General features: G+C 40.6%; 1 protein-coding gene across 1 annotated transcript in view; it reads right to left on the bottom strand.

Moving 5' to 3' along the window:
• Nucleotides 1–1,393: 1,393 nt before the first annotated feature.
• The window catches only part of gabbr2 (gamma-aminobutyric acid (GABA) B receptor, 2), a 202,743-nt gene continuing 182,984 nt past the window's right edge, over nucleotides 1,394–21,152 (bottom strand). Inside the window, exons 14-19 of the mRNA XM_026156284.1 lie at nucleotides 13,500–13,610; nucleotides 10,923–11,147; nucleotides 10,532–10,714; nucleotides 10,041–10,170; nucleotides 5,256–5,373; nucleotides 1,394–2,494 (exon numbers count right to left, since the gene is read on the bottom strand). Of these exons, the coding sequence (XP_026012069.1) occupies nucleotides 2,329–2,494; nucleotides 5,256–5,373; nucleotides 10,041–10,170; nucleotides 10,532–10,714; nucleotides 10,923–11,147; nucleotides 13,500–13,610 (933 nt within the window). The 3' untranslated portion in view covers nucleotides 1,394–2,328. The remainder of the gene's footprint in view (nucleotides 2,495–5,255; nucleotides 5,374–10,040; nucleotides 10,171–10,531; nucleotides 10,715–10,922; nucleotides 11,148–13,499; nucleotides 13,611–21,152) is intronic.

The raw sequence follows: 21,152 nt of genomic DNA, 5'->3' as shown, positions 1-21,152 counted from the left end.
AATGTCTCTCACTCACTTGTCAAGTGATCGTGATTCTCTGGTTGGCAAAGGTGCAGGAGAAGCTGTGACTCCTTGGGTATCTGTGCTCAGGGTTTTCCCTGCTCCTGTACTAAGCAGGAGCTGGAAGGGGAGGAGCTCTCATAGGGGGGGAGTCACCGTGATATGTCCCCATAGCAGGCGGGTCCCTGCTTGGTTGTCTCTTGCTCCAACTCGGTCGCAGGAGAGATCCACTCCAGCTGAGGTGGAGTATTTGCCAAGTACTCCCAAACTGTCCCGTTCACCGAGGCATGGAATTGAAATTAATCTATGACACGTTGTACACTTTACAGATGTGCGGCCAATGTTGTGGGTCAGCGCATTTACCACACTGTGTATGTACTGTGGGTCCTGCAGGCTACAATATAAGACAACAGGCACAGCGCTCAACAAACGCCTTAAAAACTAAAAACCAAGACACCAATGGTGAAACAATATGCTGAGGACAAACCTTCTCACGCTCGATAAAAAAGTCCTTTGTTTGTCCGGAGTCATTACTTGCTTTTCTCCTGCATGAGGAAAGTTTTACAAAAAACTGTCGATGACCGTTGTGCTCAATGCGGTTCAGCGGCACTGAACATTACATTTCCATAGCAACCGAGGTATGTTCACTGTTGCTAAGTGTGAAGTGGGTTTTCATGACACTCGATATTATCTGTGAAGAAAGCCCTGTGTCTGTGCTGTATCACTGTGTCCAGCAGTGGCGGCATCACCGTCTTGGAACTGTAAGCTACAGTCGGTAGGGGCTTATTACTTGAGACTCCCTTGTGTTTACTGTCTTTACTACCACTCATGGAAATTCAGGTCAGCCCGCTTAATCCAGACTAGCTGTGGAACCGGAAAACCTACATCCTTTCCACCATCACTTCTCGAGTTTGATCTCTTCTGACAAAGCAGCTTTTTATTCATTTCAGAGTCTTGTGCCTTTTTTTGTGCCATTGACTCCCCCATCGCCCTTAACTGTGCCGGTTAGCTGTAAGGGCTAGATCGGACGGACATCTTAACAGTCTATGGAGACCAATCTGTGGGGATCAATAAGACCAGGCCCGTCACTAAAGCAGTGTCTGAAAAGCACCCGATCTCATGAGGCGCTCTCATATGAGCGTGTCTTTGCGTGTGCACTTCTTGGCGTATTAACACACATAAACGACATCTGTGGAACACTCTCATGGCGTTCTATTTTCTAACATACGCAGCCTTTGAGACTTTTTAAAAAGGCATAGCACTGATATTCTGTATAACATGCTTTCTGAAGACATATTGAGCAGACTGTAAAATATGAAGGCTTATGCAAAGTCTGATGTGAAATCTCTGATGAAAACAAAAAACAGCGGTACAGATAAGCAAAGTGGAAAAAACAAAATAAAAATAAAAAAAGAACCAAGTTGTTTAAATTTCAAATAAATGGGCACTGGTGCATTTTGATATTTGGTGACTCAGACTTTGATGTATCTTACTTTGCTGCCCACAAGCTAATTGATTAACAGTTACACAAAAATCTATATCTCTCATACATATGTCTAATTTGTAGGATGCCATGTTTTATACGCTTTTCATCTGAAATTGTCATGCCTACCTGCCTCTGTTATAAGCCTCACGCTTAGAACCAACTTAATTGTCCATTCACAGCATATACAAAGCTTACAGTACATCAATGTTAAAAATGATGATATTTACATATCTGGACAAGATTGGGAAAGGGTAAAGCAGTAAATTTGATGATTTCCTTTTGTTGGATTTTGCAGATTCCTCATCTCCAAACCATTATCCAGTCACTGAAGCAGTGAAATACTCAAGTTAGATGACAAACTTACGTGTTGCTGCGAGCACATACATACAACAGATTAGGAACAGAAACAGACAATCCCCTCTGAAGCAGATAAGGCTACACATCATTAGGGTTGGTCCACCACAGCTATTGGGGTGTCGCTATATTTGTGCATGTGTGTGTATTTGTATATAGCCTATCTGTGTTTGACTGTGCATATGTGTATATGCCTAGGCAGGCGGGGGGGCAAATGGACAAGGGGATGTTAATTAAAGGAGTTTTTAAGGGTCATCCAGTGCTCACTCTGTCTCCTCATACCCCATCCTGACTGAGGATATCAGTTTACAAGAAGACCAAGGTGAAGAGGTATGAAGAGTGAACCCCCCTCCCCCCCTCCCTTCTCTCCCTGTCCTCCTTGATCCGAGACAAAATACGCACTTACGCTGATGATATCAGTCTATTGTAGAAAAAAAGAATCACATATGTCTCCTCTGCAAAGAGCCAGGTGGGGGAGTGAATGAAGCTCACAGGCCAGAGACCATTACCCGGTAGGAGGGGGGCATGTGTCTGTGCCTTGGGCTCGAACCAGGGCTGCCATTAGGGCTGGTGCAGCTAGCATCTACCCCTCCTATGGAAGGTAAGTAGGCATGATGGAGGATGGGCAGCTGCAAAGACAGTCGACGCTGTATGCTGCAGATAGAGAAGGAAAGGAACAATGTCAGTGATTACAGCACATTTACTGAAGTATTATGTTATAGTCAGCAGTCTGCTCTTTCTTTTCTTGTCATTACTTACAATATAATTTCTTTGCATATCCCATGGATGCTGAAGAATGTGGATTTTTTTTTTCACTGACTTGAAATTGTTATTTCGGGCTGACAGATCACACGCTCCTTGTCCTCCACCTGCTTTCTTCTTTTTCTTGTAATCTGTTTGCTTTTCTCCCACATGAGTCACAGTGAGTGTCTCTGGGGAAATGCTATTTGGAATCTCATGGAAACTCTTTGTAGAGCTGTGCCTTTTCTTTGTACACAGCTGTTTCAGTTTCTTTAGTCAGACTTTCTGTTTCTTTCTTGCCTCAGAAGTGCAGGGTTCTCTCTCGCAACGTCTCGCAACGTCACCAATTTCTTGTCTTTTCCTGAAGGTAAATGTATTTCCGTATATAGAAATATCAGGGCGTAGCAGTATGGAGACGATAATCAGGCTGTATGCAGATTGCACAAGTCTGTTGGTTCAGAATGATTCTGATTTACTGACATACCCACAGTGGTGAGAACATACGTTTCATAAATCTGATGGTAATTTTGCGTAAGCCGTTTTCTGCACGGGATAAGAACAGATATTAATAAATGAGAACCAATGTGTCTGTCTATCACGTTGGATCGCTTTGTTGTATAAATCTAACCAGGGCTGGATCATTTTGCTTCTAATAATGAATTTACCCCATTTTTACTCTTGCTGACCCTCTGCCAGAGTTCCGAGTCAGTATTTGTCATTTGCAAATTAGTGTCTTTGTAAGTTCAAATGTGCGTTCGCAGCTGTGCCCCGGACAGTGCACTTCATCTGCTTTTAGTGATTCCTCTTGCATGATTTATCTGAGCATCATATGGGATATGCAGAGCTAAATTCAGTTCATCTCAGGTTATCAGCACCAACCGCAGCAGTTTTTTCCCCCACAAATTAATTAACACATTAGCCATAAAGCTAGTGACGGAATTGAATTCCTCACTAAGCAGTAAGCATCTTATTTTTCATTAATTTTAGCAATGGAGCTCTTTCAGGCAGATCTGATCCTGGAAAGGCTTCAATAAAATGCTGTGTTTTAGCAATATGGCCATATGAGCTGGATGTTGCTGTCAATACAACAATTTTGTCACAGTCTGGAAGTGGCATATGCAGTGGTCTTGCTCGATTTACTATTAAAATGTTCGCTACACACTTTCACACATATCAAGTTACAGTGAGAAACTGAACATGGCGAACAGAAAAGATGGATCATAAAAGACTGGCATCTGGCATTGCACAGCTTCCCACAAGCCTTCAGCAATTTCTTTAATTGTTTTCTGTGTATTCTTTAGCATCCTCCTCTCTAGCTTCTTCTTCTTACTAAGCCCCTAATCCACCGTTCCTCTTTCCACCGTCGCTTCTGGGATCGTCTGACGTAAAAGAACATTTCATGCTTCCGCCTGGTGTGACAGTTTGCACCCTACCTCGCCAGAGCCATTGCCACTGCCAGCCATTTTCAAGAAAGTTACATAAGCATTTGGTTGTGTAAAAAATTAAGAGGGGCTAATAAGATTCAAGCTTGTTCTGCATTAAACGTAGTAAAATGTCTTAATTAGGAAAACTTAAATATTAATGGTCCTCAGGCCCTTTCAGTTATTCTGACCCGTTCTACTTTATGTGATGAAAACACAACAGCTTATGAAGGAATTTCGGGATATTTTTTGGAATATCATATAGGACACGGGTGCTACACTTCACAATAACACACCCCTGCATTTTTCATGCCACAAAATATTTATACAGCTCGATCTCTCTCTATTCATAACTCTTTTGTAACTTATTTATATTTGTCTCTTCTTTCTCTTCTCTTTCTCTCCCTTCATCTCTCTTCCCTCCATGTGATCAAACATTCATGTGGCATGGGAACAGCTCCAAGTGTTCCTTTACTTCTGTTCTCCTCCCTGTCTATTTTCAGAGCTGCTTCCAATGCGGGCTGTAAATCAGTGGTTACATAAGCCTCTGCGAGTCTCTACCTTCTTCTTTCTCCCCTCCTTCTTATCTCTGCCTTTCTTATCTATCTAAACATATTTTTTCTCTTTAAACATCTTCTCTGTGTAACTGCCCTCTCCTCTGCATTGTATCCTCCTTGCCTCTTGTCTCCGCTTTCTTCATCCATCCATCCCTCTACATCCTGCATTCTTCTCCTGGTTCTGGTTAAACGTGTGTGGGAGGGAAACTTCTCAATGATGCATGAAGTGTCCCCCCCCCCCCTCCCCATTGATGAAGTTGACATCCCTCAGCTTTGCTGCCTTATGAATAATAAGTGAATGCAGATCTGCATTTGAATGTTTTGAGAGTTCATCTTCCTTTAAAAGTTGAGAAAACAAATCAATTACCTGCGTGTATATGCATGCAAAATGGACATGTGTGTTTTTGTGTGTCCGGCTGTAAGTAAGCTGCAGGACGTTCAGCATACTTGGAGAATACACTTGCACTCTGTGACGTGATATGCATGTTGGTGGTTGATGGTATGTGCGTTGCGTGGGAGAGAAAAGTAGAGGGCCAGTCCATGCTTTCATAAGGCTCTGTTGCCAGAGCAACTGCCTGAGAGCTGCTGGTGGTTGTGCTACATGTGACATGTCGTCTGATGAGAAAGCTGACAAGACAGAGGGAAAAAAGGGGAGAGACACGGGAGTAGAGGGGCTAAGGAAATGGGAGAGCTCACTGTTCTGGTGAGTTGATATCCTCGAGAGGACCTCTGTTTATTCTGGAAGGATCCATGGAGCCCCACTGCGCCTGTGGTTTCTGCTCTAGGTGGTTCTTCAGTATCGACTTTTCTCCATCTGCATGAAAACATGTGTAGACAATAAAGAAAATTGCAGGCTGTCACCTGGACTTTCATATTTTGTCAGTGTAAGTTGAACATGACTAGGATTTCAAATAAGGCATTGGCCTTCAGTCCTAACATTGGGCTTTCCAACCGTGCAAAAAATAGCAACAAATGCTAATAAATCAGCTAATGCTAGGTGTGTATTGTATGTCAACACACACCTAGCAAAGTTAGTCTGTGAAGGATCATGTCAGCTCAGATGTCCATGCTCACTGCATATGCTTCATTGACACTAAGAAGTTAAACCAAGTGTGTTGACATTCAGTATGAAGAGACCGCTTTTGCATGATGTGCAGACTAACGTTACAGATTAGTTCAAAAGGAGCAGGTGAAAATGGCTAAAAAAACTAGTCAAAAATTTCTCGCTCAACTATCTGCATGCTAGACAAATTACACAAGTCAGACTATGTTTTGGACAGAGATGCAAAAAACAAACCTGCTTTGCTCAAACTTTGAAAGTGGACGCTAACACTTGGACCAGATTCATTTCAGAAGTGGGGACTGGGTGATATCACAACAGAACAAGTGCACTGAGTCACCAGCTGAAGATGCCAGGATTCAAACCACTGGCCCTGAGGACTGAGGCTTAAGTGCTCTACCACCAAACACACAGCCACCAAAACATTACTGTTTGTGAGTGCCAGTAATCTAAGGCTATCTCTTTACAACAGGGAGAAAAACACTCCCGCTGCATTAAGTAGCACCACATGAGCCGTCTTCTTTCTTAAACGGGACTGGAAGAAAAAGAAAATGTATATCTAATAGTTTAAACCTGAGAAGAATTAATTCAAACAGGAATAATTGGATCTTGTGAGGTGAAAAGCAGGCAAATACTCCTTGTGTACCGTCCTATCATAGGGCAAGAAAATGTTTCAATGAAAAAATAATTTAATGGTATTTAAAGCCTGAAAATTCGCAAATATTCCACAAGTAAAAAAACAAAACAAAAACACTGTAAAGTATAAAATATTTTGTCTTTCTTTCAGTGCTGTTAATCTATACATAACAGCATTTAACTTATCATGCTAAAATCAGGCCATGGCCGTCAACCTGTCAGAAAACCGCACCTTAACTGTCATCTCCTGGTGTTCTCCAGCATCGCCATGTGCTTCTACATATTCATGAAGACAGCTAGAGCGAGGGAGAGGTGGAGTGTCGCGTCTCACCCTTTGTGAGTGAGCGTAATCGCTGTTGACACAGCGTTCTTCCCTTATAACAGCCAATCATTCACAGCCCCCAATACATTTAGACCAGCTCTCTTATGAATACTGATGACTACAGTTAGAAGCCAGTGGTGATGATGATGATGACCGTCAAGCATAAGTAGAATGAAGCTGGGAAAAGTTTATGTGCCGATGATCTTTAAAGGAAGCTTAACTACCTGTGATTTTATAGTCAGAACGTGTGTCAGGCTGACATTTGTGAGCAGCGCCTTACGCGCGCTCTCTCTTTCTTATTGTCTCCATAAGAGAGAATTTCAGCAACCCAGCAGCTGATACGCTGTAACCCAAACATAAAAATATTTTCTCATTTAGAGAAAACTATTTTTTCATATATACTTTGATCATCTTTTAATTTTTGAAAGGTTTAAAAGAAATTATTTCCAATAACCTACATCTTCTTTGACATATCTAATTTATTGGGCTCCTTTGACGATATAAGCGAGGAAGCACTAGAAAAGGCTGTGTCTTAAAATAGACCCAGTTTTATGAGCCCACACAATCTGAATTTTACTTCATTACACTGAACCTGATGTCAGCTGCCAGCTGCTGCCTCCAATTTCGACAGATTTTTTCCCTCAGCAAGTGTAAAACAACAGGTAAAATGATGCATTTTTATGAATTGAACTACACTGTGGGATCCAGTGATTTGACCTTTGAAACCACGCATGCTAAAATAGACAAACTAAAATAAGCTCAGTAAGGAAGATTCACACTGTATCCACTCATCTGCCTGAATTCCTGGGTGTTCAAGCTGCTACTCTATTCCTTACATCACTGTCAAACGTAACTCTGTCATCATCACACTGGCCCAATCATTTTTTGGGTAACTTTCTGTGAACCAATCAGCCTCTGTCCTGGCTCTTGTTCAGTCTCATTTGTGTGACCCACCTCCACTCCATTTCCACCAGAGATCTTTGTCCAGGTCTCCAACTGCTTCATCTCTGCCACCACTAGTGTTTTTCTTCCAGGTGCTCCCTTTAGGGATCACCACAGCAGACCATTTGCCTCCATCTCACCCCACCACTGAAACAAGCTACATCTCTGCATACTTTCAAAAACAGAATCAAAACTTTTTTTGATCCAGGCTGACACGTAATAGATGTTGATTTTCTTTGCTTTGTTGTAGTTGCTGTTTTCAAAGAAATGTGCTACATAAATAAAATTGCGATAGCCAAAGCCATCCTTATATACATCCATGAATCTCCTCTGTGATCTTCTTTTCCTCCTGCCTGACAGCTCCATATTCAACAGCCACTATCACATATCTATATAAAATCTATCCTTGTATCCTCGGCACCGTCATATAATATCAATAAATAACTTAAAGTAATTTTAAAGCCAAACTATATTTAGTTTCAGACAGGAGGGCGTACACTTATTTTTAGCACAAACACAAAAGGCAGGGGCAGAGAATACGCTAAAACACACAAAAAGAAGCATTACACACATTTCTGTGTGAATGTGCTCATTAACAGCCATCAGTTCACTGCGTAACTATGAACTTTCACAGATGAGGAACTTCTCAAACAATTCCAACACGCTCTGCTCCCAATTGGCAGAATGAGCGCAGCTGTTGTGCTCTTTTACCTTCCCGAGCTCAGACAGATCCATTAGACACCCCTGAGAGCAGCTTTGTGCTGGCGTGTGCAGCAGACACGCTGGATCCGGCTGCTGTACATCAGCGTCACTCTGCGACTCTTAAAATGGTGCCTAATGCAAAGCGACGCTGCTGGGCTGTAACGATTCGCTGATTCAATTTGAGGCAGCAGACTTCATAATGTCTGCCATACATGCATCGTTTAAACAGCACAGGCAGAAGTTTGGAGGACTGATGGGACATGCATCTTTATATTTCAGCAAATTAGGATTTGCTCTTCGTGTTTCCATAAACTAGTCTCGCCCGATGATGACTCACCTCACCTGCTCTCAAACTTTTCTTTACTCTTATCTGGTTCTCGACTTTGTTTCACAGACACTAAACTACCGTACGCCCCAAACAAGAAATAATTAGGTATAAAACCGAGTGTACACCAGGGTTTGAAAGTGAGGCGAGAATGACGTGTGACTACAATATGTGCTAAATTTGACAAACAGCAGTGGAGCATACGTGTACTGAGGTGCTGTAGCTAATCTCATGACTCATTACAGACGTCACAGATGCTCCTGTGTCCCTCGTGCTGACAGGTGCTCCAGCAATGGGAAAAAAAGAAAGATATTCCTTCATCCAGCTGCTCTAAAAGCAGAATTAAAATCCTTTACTAAAACCACTGAATATGGAAATGCACCGTAACGGTGGCAAAGAATTAGTATTAGATAACGTATGTGAGGATTACTTTGAAACTGAAGCCAGTTCAGGATTTTATGATAGTCCTGAAATTGTGATACAAACCACTAAAATGTAAATTACACTCGCTAATGTGTAACACAACGGAACCACAAAATGATACTAGCACAGTGCACGATCACAACATGATATCAAAGTGCATACATTACAACAGAACTAAACAAAAGCAGTTTTGATCTCTATAGCTTATTTCCTGCTTCATGATTAATGTTCGTTTTTTAAATAACTAACTAGTTCATGCACTATAGTGGCACCACTGTGTAAAGAGGCGTGGCCTCTTAAAGTGACTTACAGATTAGGGATATCAAACTCATTTCACATCATCGGATGCTTAGAGCCTACGTTGATCCTAAATAGGCCAAACCGCTCAAACTCCACTTTCTGTCACTGAAAAGTCGTTTAACTGCACATTCAATCTCTGAGATTTCTCAATATATGAAAAAGTGGTGCACTTTCATCTCAGCGCACCTCAGTTTTTTTTAAATGATAAAAAAAAAAGGCTGCCGTAGTAAATCAAAGAAATCTGTCAGCTTGACTTTTTGCAGTGTAAATTACAGAAAATGTTTTGGTAACTCATTGCTCAAACTGTCCTGTAATCATACAGCAGAGACTTTTTGTAAATTCTTATAAAACGCCCTATTTTATTTATTTATTTATTTAATCATTCATTTTACTGTGGACACATTTAAAAAAACAAAAAACAAAATATTTCTACAGTTAATAGTAACAAAAGCTCATTACTGTAGTATGAATGGCTGTGCGCAAGGTCATTATTGTTAGGAGAAGCTGTAAAATTAAAATAAAACACATGCCCCCGTTTACACTTTCCAAAAATGTCCGGTGGGCTGGATCAGGGACGATTCTGGCTGCTTGGCTTTAGGTTTGACACCCCTGCTACAGATGGTTCTGTGAGTGAAACAATTTTTCACTAATATGGGATATTTCCCATGTGCCTCAAATGCTTATTGTCAGACAGATATAAAAACAGAGCTATAAAAACAGTATGGCAGTAGTTGACCAGGGCTAAATGAAAGCATGCAGCGAGTATCTCACCTTTGCCATCTGTAAAGTTGCGTATGCTGAGAATGTTGTTGGCATCCGAATAATGGTTCTGTTTAATGTAGGGAGTTTTCTCCGGCGTGTCCTGCAGCTGCATGGTCACTTCCTCCAGCTCTTTGTCCAACTTTTTACCCAGAAAAAAATGTTCTGTTAGTTCATTGAGTATTACAGTTGATCACTTAAAGTAAGTACATTCTCACCCATCACTTAACTATTGTTTCACACCAAGGTTTCATTAATTATCCACAGACAGCCTATCTTACACACTGTGAGGTTATCAGCCAGAAATGAACCTAAATTAAGGTTTGTCTGGGTGTGACTGACTGCTGCAAATGCTACTTTGCCAAAATGATGAAGAAATCGTCAAAGAAATCTTTTTTAAAGTGTAACAGAACATTTACTCTTTGTGCCCACTGCATCGCTGTCCTGTCTGAAAGGTGATGAATGGTTAAAAGATGAAAACAAAGAAGCTGTAACTGGCTGACCTCTGTTATCCTCATACGGAGGCGGTGGTTATCAGTCTGAAGGCCGTCCAGTCGAGAAGTGTTGGCTTGGTTGACGCTGGTGACTGAGGTGGAGGTCTTGGAGTCTTCTTTCTTCTGATTCTGGGTGAACTTTAATCTGCGGTTCTGGGTGGCTGCGTCTGGGTTTGTTCTCATCGTAATTAGCTGAAAGTGGAGTTATGGGCATTAGTCACAGCTGCACTCTCGCACTCTAAAATTGCATGAGTGCAAAAAAAAATCAACACCTAACTGTTTACGCTGCATTTTCAGCTTTCAGGACTTAGCTGAGTGATAATTAAAAGCTCTAGTTTATGTCATTGCAGAGTCTTTCAGCCACGCTCACACACACACCCTCTGTCCTATAAAAACTGACCTTGGGAACGAAGACCAGACAGAGCGTGATGGTGCTACAAAAGATGATCACCAGCGCTACAATGCAGAACTGGACATTGGGCTGGTCCCTCGTCAGAAAAGACACCGCGGCGCCAATGATGCACATGATGCCGACGTTGTACACGCTCATTCCGATATATTTGCTATCGTTCAGAGCGGGAATGCTCACATTCCTGGTCTCCCATGCCAGAAAGCACCCAAACAGCTGTAAGAGAAGAGAAAAGGAAGAATATGAGTTATGTTTAAGAGAAGATCACACAAAGATCTGAGAACAAATGAATGACTTTGGTCATAGAAAGTCTGGACTTGTCTTTCTCCATCAGTGACGTTTAAGCAGCTCTCATTTTCCTCCTGCTTGTTTACATTTCTGTCTGAGGTCTTTCAGAAGAATTATTCATTCTTAATTTATTTCTGATTGTTCATGGAGTGGGGGTTGTGTAATTTCACTTAGCTGAAAGCAGACAAAAATAAACTTCATTATATGATGACGTGGTAAAGGGCTGAGATACAATCTAAAGAGACAGCAGTTAGTTTCACGTCTGGAAAATTTTATGTGCGAGTGAATTGTTTGTTGCAGCAGCAGCAGACTGCTGAATAATTCACAGTGAGCTGTGTAAGAGAGCTGCCTGCTTATTCAAAGTCTAAATCAGAGTTTGTGGAATGACAAGCAGAAGAATTAATAGAGCAGTCATCGAGGCTTAGTGCACCTGAGGTGTGCGAGCATGTGGATGTCAGGTACGGCTGCAGTGTACTTGTATGTGTCCATATGTGAGTTTGCATGCATGTAAAAGCAGGGATGACTCAAGCCATAAACGTTTTGGTGTTGCGCTGTACCTCCCGGTGCCTCGCGGAGTTGACGGCTCCTGTCAATTACATCACTTTAACTTTCTGTACCGCTAAACTTCTTTGTTCCTGTCTTATTATTTTACAAGAAAGTCTCTTGGCTTATTCCTCTACCATCTCCTCATTCCTTCCATCTTTCCTTTTTGGGAACTTTTAGGTAGTATTTTTAGCCAGGCTACTCTGTATTCTTTCAATCTGCTTAAGATGAGTCATACATCACCAGAATCTAGCTTTTACTAACACCTAATAATGAGGAACATTTAGTACATGCTTTCATTTTCTTCAGTCTTGATTATTGCAACTCACTCCCTTTTCACATGCGTCTTTCAGCAAGCCCTAGCCCATTTTTAACTGGTCCAAAATGCAGCAGCTAGGCTGCTAAAAAAAACTATTCAGCCCTCACACATCACTCCTATCCTTACTGCCCTTCACTGGCTTCCGTGGAAGTTCAGAATTCCCTTTAAAATATTGTTAATAGCATACAAAGCCCTTCATAGCCAGGCTCCTTGCTATAAGGCAGACCTGCTGAGACCTTATTTCAGCAGTTGGCCTCTTCGATTATTCGATCAGAGTCTTTTAACTGTTCCAAGCTCTTACTTTAAAACTAGAGGTGACCACAGAGGTTTTCTTAAACTTTGTAACAGCTGAATTAGATCAGCAGAATCTGTGGTTTGTTTTAAAGATTAGCTTTTTCTTTAAGCTTTTTCCCAATATTTTTGGGTCTTGTTTTTCCATTTAGAATGAATGTTTGACTGTGTGTTTGTATAGCTGGACATGTGCAGCACACTTATCTTTAATGGTCTATCTTCAGTGTCTCTCTTTTTGTGGCAGGCATTATACAGTTTCTCCTTCTTCATGGAGATTTTAAAGCACATATTATCTAGCTATTAGCTAGCTGATAATAACTACACATTCAGAGTTTGAAGCTCTGCTGACGAGCTTAAAGTAACACAGAGTTTTCAAATGAAATCACTGAAGAAAACCATTTAGTCTAAAGTAACTCAATATCGCTGATCCAAAAAACAAAAAAAACCAAACAGAAATTTACTTTAATGTCTGTAAGTGTTAAATCAGTAGCAGTTAGAAAAAGAGGCAGTCATACCATAAACTCATACAAGTGCAAATGAAACAAGTAGCTTGACATATTGCAAACTGCGTGCTTTCATTCAGCTTCTCAAGAGTTAGATGAGAAACTCTGTCATATTTGTTTTCTGAAACTGTTAAGGAAAGTATAAAGTCAGGAAAAAAGGAAGCCATTATCCACTCTCATTTCCTCCCCCTTTTTTAATCAAAGCTTCTCCTGTGTTATTGAAGATTGTTTTCTTTCCAGGTCTTTGTATTGGAGAGAAGGGTCCTTCCTGATCCTCCAAAATATTCACCTAAAGTTTTAGGGAAAAAAATCAAAATAAAGCTGAAAGTCTGCACTTCAATCACATGTTCATTGTTTGAGGAACAATCCAGTGTTGTGGCGTACAGAAGCAAAATTACAAAAATTGTGTTTTTGTCCTAATCATCTATTGCATGTCTGTCCAAAATGGGTCTCTTGTTCCTTCTGCACTTTTCTTTGTTTTTCCTGATTAAAAGGTGTTTTATATAGACTTGTTGGTAAATGTAAAGTATACACTAGAGATAGATTGCAAAAGAAAATCCAAGCCACATCAGCAGACACATCTGCAGATCAATCTTTACATTTGACGAAATCCTGTTTCCTCACCATTAGTAGCCCCTTGTAGGCATAGACGATGCCCAGCCAAATGGTCATGTGGGTGTTCTCACAGTGCTCCAAGAAAGGTCGGATGGCAATGTCTCGGCCTTGGGGGTCGGCCTGTTGACAAAACAACAAATAGACAAGAAAAAAAAACTGAGTACAGCTCCCACAAAAGTACCAATCTCATCCCAGAGATTGAAACATTGCTGTTAACTCATAACCGCCTGGTTATGAGTAGGAAAAGATTGCTGTTTTGGTTCCTTCAAAACATTAACCCGACATGTTTGAAGACAACATTTAACTGTGACGGCAAGGCGAGTGCCACCCACTTTGCTATTGCATTGACAAACACTGTCACTGGAAGAAATGATAAAACCAACAGAGAAACACTCTAAATAAGCTCTACATAAAGAAAGCCCTCAGTGAGCCTTTCGGCTGTTCTCACATTAGTTTTCGCTTTGTGGCTTACTTCACAAAGGAAATACAGACTATCCAATGCTCCTGCAAATTCAGGGTGTCTGTGATCAGCTATCCAGGTGTGAAATCAAACTGTTTCCCCATCACGGCCACTGGGCCTCTCCAAAGTCAGCTAAAGTTAAATTAATCTGTGCTTAGGATGCTAATGGGCACAACTAATGAAGCTTATTCATTAATGTGATTTACACCTCCTCCTTTCTTTCTTGTTTCTCACTCAGTCTCCGTCACGCTATCTCTTAATCCTGCCATCGTCTCTCCGTTCCTTCCAGCTTTCTCTTCGCTTCCACTTGTCTTTCGCCACAGCTCATGACACGAGTGACTTGCAGAGCAAATTAGCACCTGTGGTGGATATTAATACGCTAAAACACGTCACCTCCCCTTTCCCTTTTTCCCCTCTCGCTACCTTTGAAAAGCCTTTAATAAGAGCATTAGCTTGGCTGCATGGACTCATCTGAGGCCACTCTAATATATCAACTGTGAGACACCTGGGGCGAGGCCGGGCACAATGCCATGATGCTCTCCAGGTGTGTGCATGTTTAGTATTCGCAATTAGACATGTCTAATGTCTCAGCAGATGGTGTGTGAGCGTATGTGTGTATAAGCAAACCCAATAACATTTTTCACGAAACGTAGTCTATAATCGAAATTCCTGGGAAACAAAAAAAGAAGAGTAAACAAAGGGAAAAGAAATACACTGAAAAGATTGCCTCGTTTCCATCCTCATACCTATGACACTGTACTTTTTATTAATGCTCTCAACCATTCACAAATGCACACCTACACATACACACCCCAAAATACCTTGTGCACTTGTCATTCTGACATGAATATTCTCCATTCAGCTTGCATTAATTTAGATTACAGCTATTCATGCCTCCCTTCTTGACCTTGATGAATTTATATTAGAGGTTCTCTATAGGATGATGGCTTAAAATGGGAAATTGGTGCTTAAAAAGGTGCCCTGACTCACCCGAAAGAAAGAAAAGAAAAGAAAATGGGCCCATAACACATCATTTCTGGGTATCCTTGGTGAGTTATATCATAGTACAGTTTCCTAGCTTTTATTCCCATGCCTCTATCGTAGAAATACAACTTCCACAGTGTTCCCTACTCAGCTTCTCTTCACTGCTCTTTCTGTTTCAAATGTTCAGCTCTGCACAGGATTACATATGCAGTTAGTTAAACATTGCAAACGGTTTGCAAAAAAAAAAAGAAATAAAAAAGAAAATACACGACACAAACCTTCCCTCCCCCCACAACAACTTCTCCACAATCTTCAAAACTTCTGATGTCGCAAAGCAGAAACATACTGAAGACTGAGGATCGCTTCGGTGGCAGCGAGTTCACACACTTTGTCAAAGCACTCTCGTACCCCTTCTGAGAGTTTCCGTGGCAGCCGCGTGGTTCGTGTCGCAAGCGTCTGAGAATATTCTGGGACTTGAGTTTTGGATTCTTGTTAGCTTTAGGTGAAGGACTGATGGAACGGGGTTTCTGCTTTAAAAGCCATCAGAGGTAGACACCCGGGAAAGTGGGACAGGAGATGACGCACAGAAAGGCTTTTTTTTTTCTTCTTTTTTTCTACATGGAACCACAATTAGGAAAAGGAATCCTAAGATTTTCATCGTGCAGCTACAGGGAGCTTCTACTTTCATTTTATTTTTAGCTTAGTAATGCTGTGAGCATGAGAATATCTGTGCATCCCTTATGCATGAGATGTCCTGGTTTTTGCCAAGTCGCAGGGCAGTAGCAGGTTACTGGTTTCATCTCCGGTCATGGGAAGTAATGCAGTTTTTAAACAATGAAAACAAGCAATCTGCAACCTGCTGACTACATCGCAGAGAAGGGCAGTATTTGTATGCACGATACAAACAATGCTTAAGTGAAATACATTTTTTTTCTTTTCTTTTTTTTTACAGAAGACAACATGTTTGAAGCATTTTCAGCAATTTTTGTAATTATGTACTGTCAGACCTATATTGAAACAAAATCCTAAAATTATCTGATGAAGCCTGTGAAAAAACTAACAATGAGTCTCCTTTGATCTAACTTTCCACTCCTTCTCCTTGTTCTTCTGATGTCAAATATCCACAAGCAGTAAACAGCCTGTAAAGACTAAGCCTTGAGACATTTATGTAACGGCCGCCCATGAAAGACAAATGCTGATTACACCAGCAGATAAAGTCAGCGATGTTACATTCCGTTTTAGAAAAGACCGCTGACAAGTTGTTAAGATCGATTAAGACATTATTTTAATTCGATAACACGACATAACAGGCGATGCATGATGTAATTTCACAGCATTTACTGTCTAACTCCTCGGAATTTATGGTGTTATTATACTTGTACAAATCAGCAGCTGAATTATGTAGCATCTCCATTAATGCCTCTTGGCATACGTTCTATGTATCTCTTGTGTTCCGCTTCTGTGATGAAGTTGCAGTGCACTGTTTGCGGCAACATTTAAATACGCACAGATGCGGAAAAGTGCAAGTATCTTAGTTTCCTGATTTTTTACTTTAATTTATCGACCAATGCAGCTGTGCTCAGTGTAAAGGATCTAAAGGATTCAGAGACGAGCTTGAATAGACAAAAATGAACCTAAATATCAGATATTTATTACGAACCTTTAAGTTGTTTTGTTTGATCTATGTTGTCAGACCTCTTGAGAGCTTTTCTACAGAACAGCTTTACTCCATCGTTCTCCAGCATCTTTGTCATTTTTGTATATTTGTGTTTTTGGCTGAGCAGCCTCTTATTCCAACAACAATGCTCCAGGAAGTCACACTTCTTGCAAATCATTTTATTCATTCACTACGAGAGACGCATTCTGCATCGGCGCGCTTTGCATAGTCGCAGCTCCGAGCAAACTTGTGTCACTAACAACTAAATGATAAGACAAAATGAGATATAATGCTTATTAGGCTTGGCTCTCTATCGCAGCAGAGCAGACAGGAGTTCTCGCCTTTTGGAGAAAAGCTGTCTGGGGAGTTGCCAGGCAACAGGGCTGTTGGCGGCAGGCGGTGGTGATGGCGGTAAAAGTGCCGGTTCGCTGTCATTTTTCAGAGCATTAGCCTTCTAACGGGATCACTCTGGGAGGGCTGCAGCGAGCACAGTGGTGGCAGATTGTCTATGGAGAGATGGATCTAGATGAAGCGACTGAGGGAGTGATAGAAGAGGGGAGAAGAAACGAAGGGTGCGACGGAAAGACGACCGGAGCATGAAGTATGGATGGAAAGATTGAGTGTGAAATAAGTGGAGTAATCAAGGGGACGAACAGATCGAGAAGTAGATGATGCTGATCCTGTTTTCTCAAAGGGAAAGCTTGAGGAAATCAGAAAGAGCTATGAAAAGGTGGAGATAAAGATTAGGATTCCAACTATCTGATACACAAGTCATGGTTTTGCACAGGGATGAACATTTACTGTTTATTGTCGTAGCTCACTTACTACACTAGCACAAGTGGCAAAAACCAGACTTGAAAGCACAAAACTAAATTTAGAAATTCCTATTGTTGGCCATTTCGTCTTCCAGCTTCTGTAACTAAGCTTATGAACGGGATTCTGTTCAGCAAGTGACTGAAGTTTCCTGTTACCACGCAACAACGATGAGCCCTTGTACAAAAATAAAACTAGACATGAATATGCTCATTGTGATGAATTATCTATCTCAAAAAGAAGTCTATTTCCCCCACTCCCCACCCCAAGTCGATTATTATACTGAACTGAATTAATTAAAAGACAGAGCTGCCTGAAAGGAAGGTTTCAAAAACCTAAACTGAATGATGTGTTTGGAAAATTTCACTTGTTCACTAAACCCTCATTAAATACTGTCATGTTCCTTTGAAGTCGTTTAAAAGATGAAAAGAGCTCAGACAAAAACTACAGCCGCATGGAGAATCCTGCCTTTCTGTTTTCCCATGACTCCAAAAGTAGAGCTACTGGGGCTTGTTCTAAGATATGGATCTCGATCTGACTGTATCACGCCCTCTGGCCCACTGGACAGCAAGAATAGATAGACCAGTATGTGAGGGGAGGTGGAGAGCTCACTCATTGTCACCTGCAGCTACTTCACACAGAGGTGTGTCAGTGTGAAACATATGTCACTGTGGGTGCCAACTTGTGCACATTCTGGCTGTTTGTGCGCTGTGTATGCATGTGTGTAGAAATGAGCTATTAGGTAAAAACTGAACAGAAGAACTCCATCCCTCAAACCAGCCATTAAAACGCAGGAGATTTTCACCACTGTGAAAGAATGAGGGAGAGATGAGGACAAAAATAATATAGGTCTCTTGGCTGGAATTTTAGACTACTGCAACAGTCTGTGTCAGTGTAACGTTGGGCAAAAGAGATGAAAATGACTGTGGTGGAAAAAAGACATGAAAAGCACCGGAAATGGGATTTAGTGAAAAGATAACTGTCTACAGTGGCCATTTTTTAATCCCTTTTTAACATTACTTTGTTGTGATTACTGCAGAGATTAAATATTATATATATATATATATATATATATATATATATATATATATATATATATATATATATATATATATATATATACATAACACTAGAACATTTGAACTTTATTTGAAAACATCAAGCAATATTATATGATGTACATCTCGTAATAATAGAACTGCTTGGATTTTGTGATTTGTGATTGGTAATGTGTTGAACGTCAGCGGGTGGCATTACGGCTTTCTGATGCCAAGGGAATCGGCCCAGCCAACTGTTTGCCTGGGCACGGGGACAGAGAGAGAAACACTGATACTGTGCTGTCTGATGGATAGAGATGTCAGACAAACACATTATCCTGTGAGCCATACACTGTTTTCAGACATGAAAACATAGTTGGGTTTTTTTGTGCAATTATAGCTTTAAAATGGCTTTTGGAGATACCCAGGAAGTTCTATGTATACTGCAATATAGTTTATTTCATACTGAGGAAAGTGTAAAAATCAACTGGAAGTATTTAGCATACTGATCATAAGTGAAAAGGATGTAGGTGCTTAAAGGAATGAATGAAAAAGACATGAAAAAAAGGAGCATGAGAAATTGGAAGAGTGGCAGGTGGAAAAAACCACATCAAAAACCCCAGAAGGCAAAAAGATGAGAAGATAAAAGACATCCTGGCGCCAGAGTAATTTGTAGGAACTCATTTGAGAAAGAGCCAGGACCGTTTTCATGAACCCCCTAAGAAATTTTGAACAGCAGTAAAGGCCTTTAGACAAGCAGAAAGAAGCAGTGCATAGTTGGTAATTAGCTCAGCTAGTCGGACATGGAAGATGACACCAGTTCATGCCAAAAAAAGAGACCATTTAGGAACTTTTATTTCTAGATCCTACAACAGAAACAACTACAGATCCATGCATAAGCCAGATGTCAACCTTTGCATGAATAAATCATGATTTGTGACACATCACTGGAAGCTTATTCCCAATATAACTTTTCACACAACACTTTTGTAAGTCTACCGTAAGATCAGGACTAACTTCCAAACTGGTCACTGACACTTATAAGAAAAATGAGTTTTAGTTACCATCTGAACATGCATCAGACGCACCAGTAACCAAAACACAAGTTTTGAGTGGAGGACTTTAAACACAACATCTTGGAATTCATCCTGCATTATCCAACATACTTTTTCCAAGTTTTATTTTATGTCCTAAATGGAACAGTTGGCTGCCTGCAACTGTCGTTACTATTGGATTCTAGGCAATCAAATTCTTATACTTTCTATATTTTACCTGCAGCCAAAAAGAAATATTTTCACACTGTGCACTGTGATCTGATACTGCAGTAACACTGGCAACAAGAAACAAAGCCATCGTCAAAACTGTTGGATTTGACTTTTAAAACTTTTTTAGCCTTTAACACATAAAAATCTGCCATTTTCCTTCTTGTATACATAATGTAATACTTACATTTCCCTCCAAATTTAAGTGTATGTGTAAAAATAGACCAAATGTCTTTTTTTTCATAAATTTTTAAATAGATACACATATGTGCACTATATCCAAAAAAGAGTAGAAAGCCATAGCAGGGGGTATCGTGTGTGTTTTTAATGCAGGGTATTGCCAATGCTGAATTGCATATTTTTTTTTATCTGACTGCTTTTCAATGCGGTGTTTTGCAAAAACAAACAAACAAGCAACAACAAAGACATTTGTCATACTGCCATAAATAGAGTGATGCTGAAAGCTTGTAATTCTGAATCTCATCTCACCTCTCCACAGAGGTGATGAGATTAATAACAGACATTTCCACACTTATCCTGAGGTTATCAGGCACTTTGCTGTTCTGTGGCAGCAAAGCACCTGACTGTGTCACTTGATGTGGCTCATCACTTGAGTGTCAGATGACAAACATGGGATGACGCACAAAAGTCATCTGTCAGGGTCTAAAAGACAGAAATCAGTGGTAAATGGACTGGTTCTTACATAGTGCATTTTACTCTGTATGAATACTGATTTACTGTAAGACACATTCATCTATTCACATAGATTTTCTTTCTTACTCTATGAATCAGGCAAATTCTAACGATCACAAATTCACCCCCTGATAGATGCATTGGGGCCTCAGTCTCTTGCCCAGGGAAACTTCAATGCATGGACACGAGGAGGCAGGGATTAAACCACTGCCCTTCTGCCTGATAGAGGAGCTGCTCTATCTCCTGAGCCAAGGCTGATAACTTTAGGCCTAACTTATACTTGAGTTGTACTCTGACTTTTGCTCTTTGGCTAGTAGCTGGAAACACTTTTTTCTCCACAGAGAATCTTCACTTTTTTAAAGTTAACCTTGTTTACAGCTGTGATACCATGGTAACATAAACATCCAAATGAGAACATAACATAATTATCACAGTGTGAACTGAGGTCACATCAGATAAGCAGTGTGACCATTTTCTGGTTCACTCTTTGTAACCAGAGGGGATGCCTACTGCTGGCCATCAGCATAAATGCAGTTTTAAGCAACTTGCCTGAGCTTCAGTTTTGAGATCCTGAGGCTAGGCCCTTATCATGCTGTACCATACCATTTTATTTATGAAGCACTTTTTAAAACAAAAACAGGGCTGACCAAAGTGCTGAACAATAACACCAAACATAAAAGGCCAGAGGGTAAAAAATAAAGAGGCACAAAGAGCTGTAGACGTTAAACAATAAAGGAGTAACTTAAAATCACAGTC

The sequence above is a fragment of the Astatotilapia calliptera genome, chromosome 22, assembly GCF_900246225.1.
Source record: "Astatotilapia calliptera chromosome 22, fAstCal1.2, whole genome shotgun sequence".
Lineage (NCBI taxonomy): Eukaryota > Metazoa > Chordata > Actinopteri > Cichliformes > Cichlidae > Astatotilapia > Astatotilapia calliptera.
Note: the sequence above shows the minus strand (reverse complement) of the source record. Positions and strands in the feature narration are given on the sequence as shown.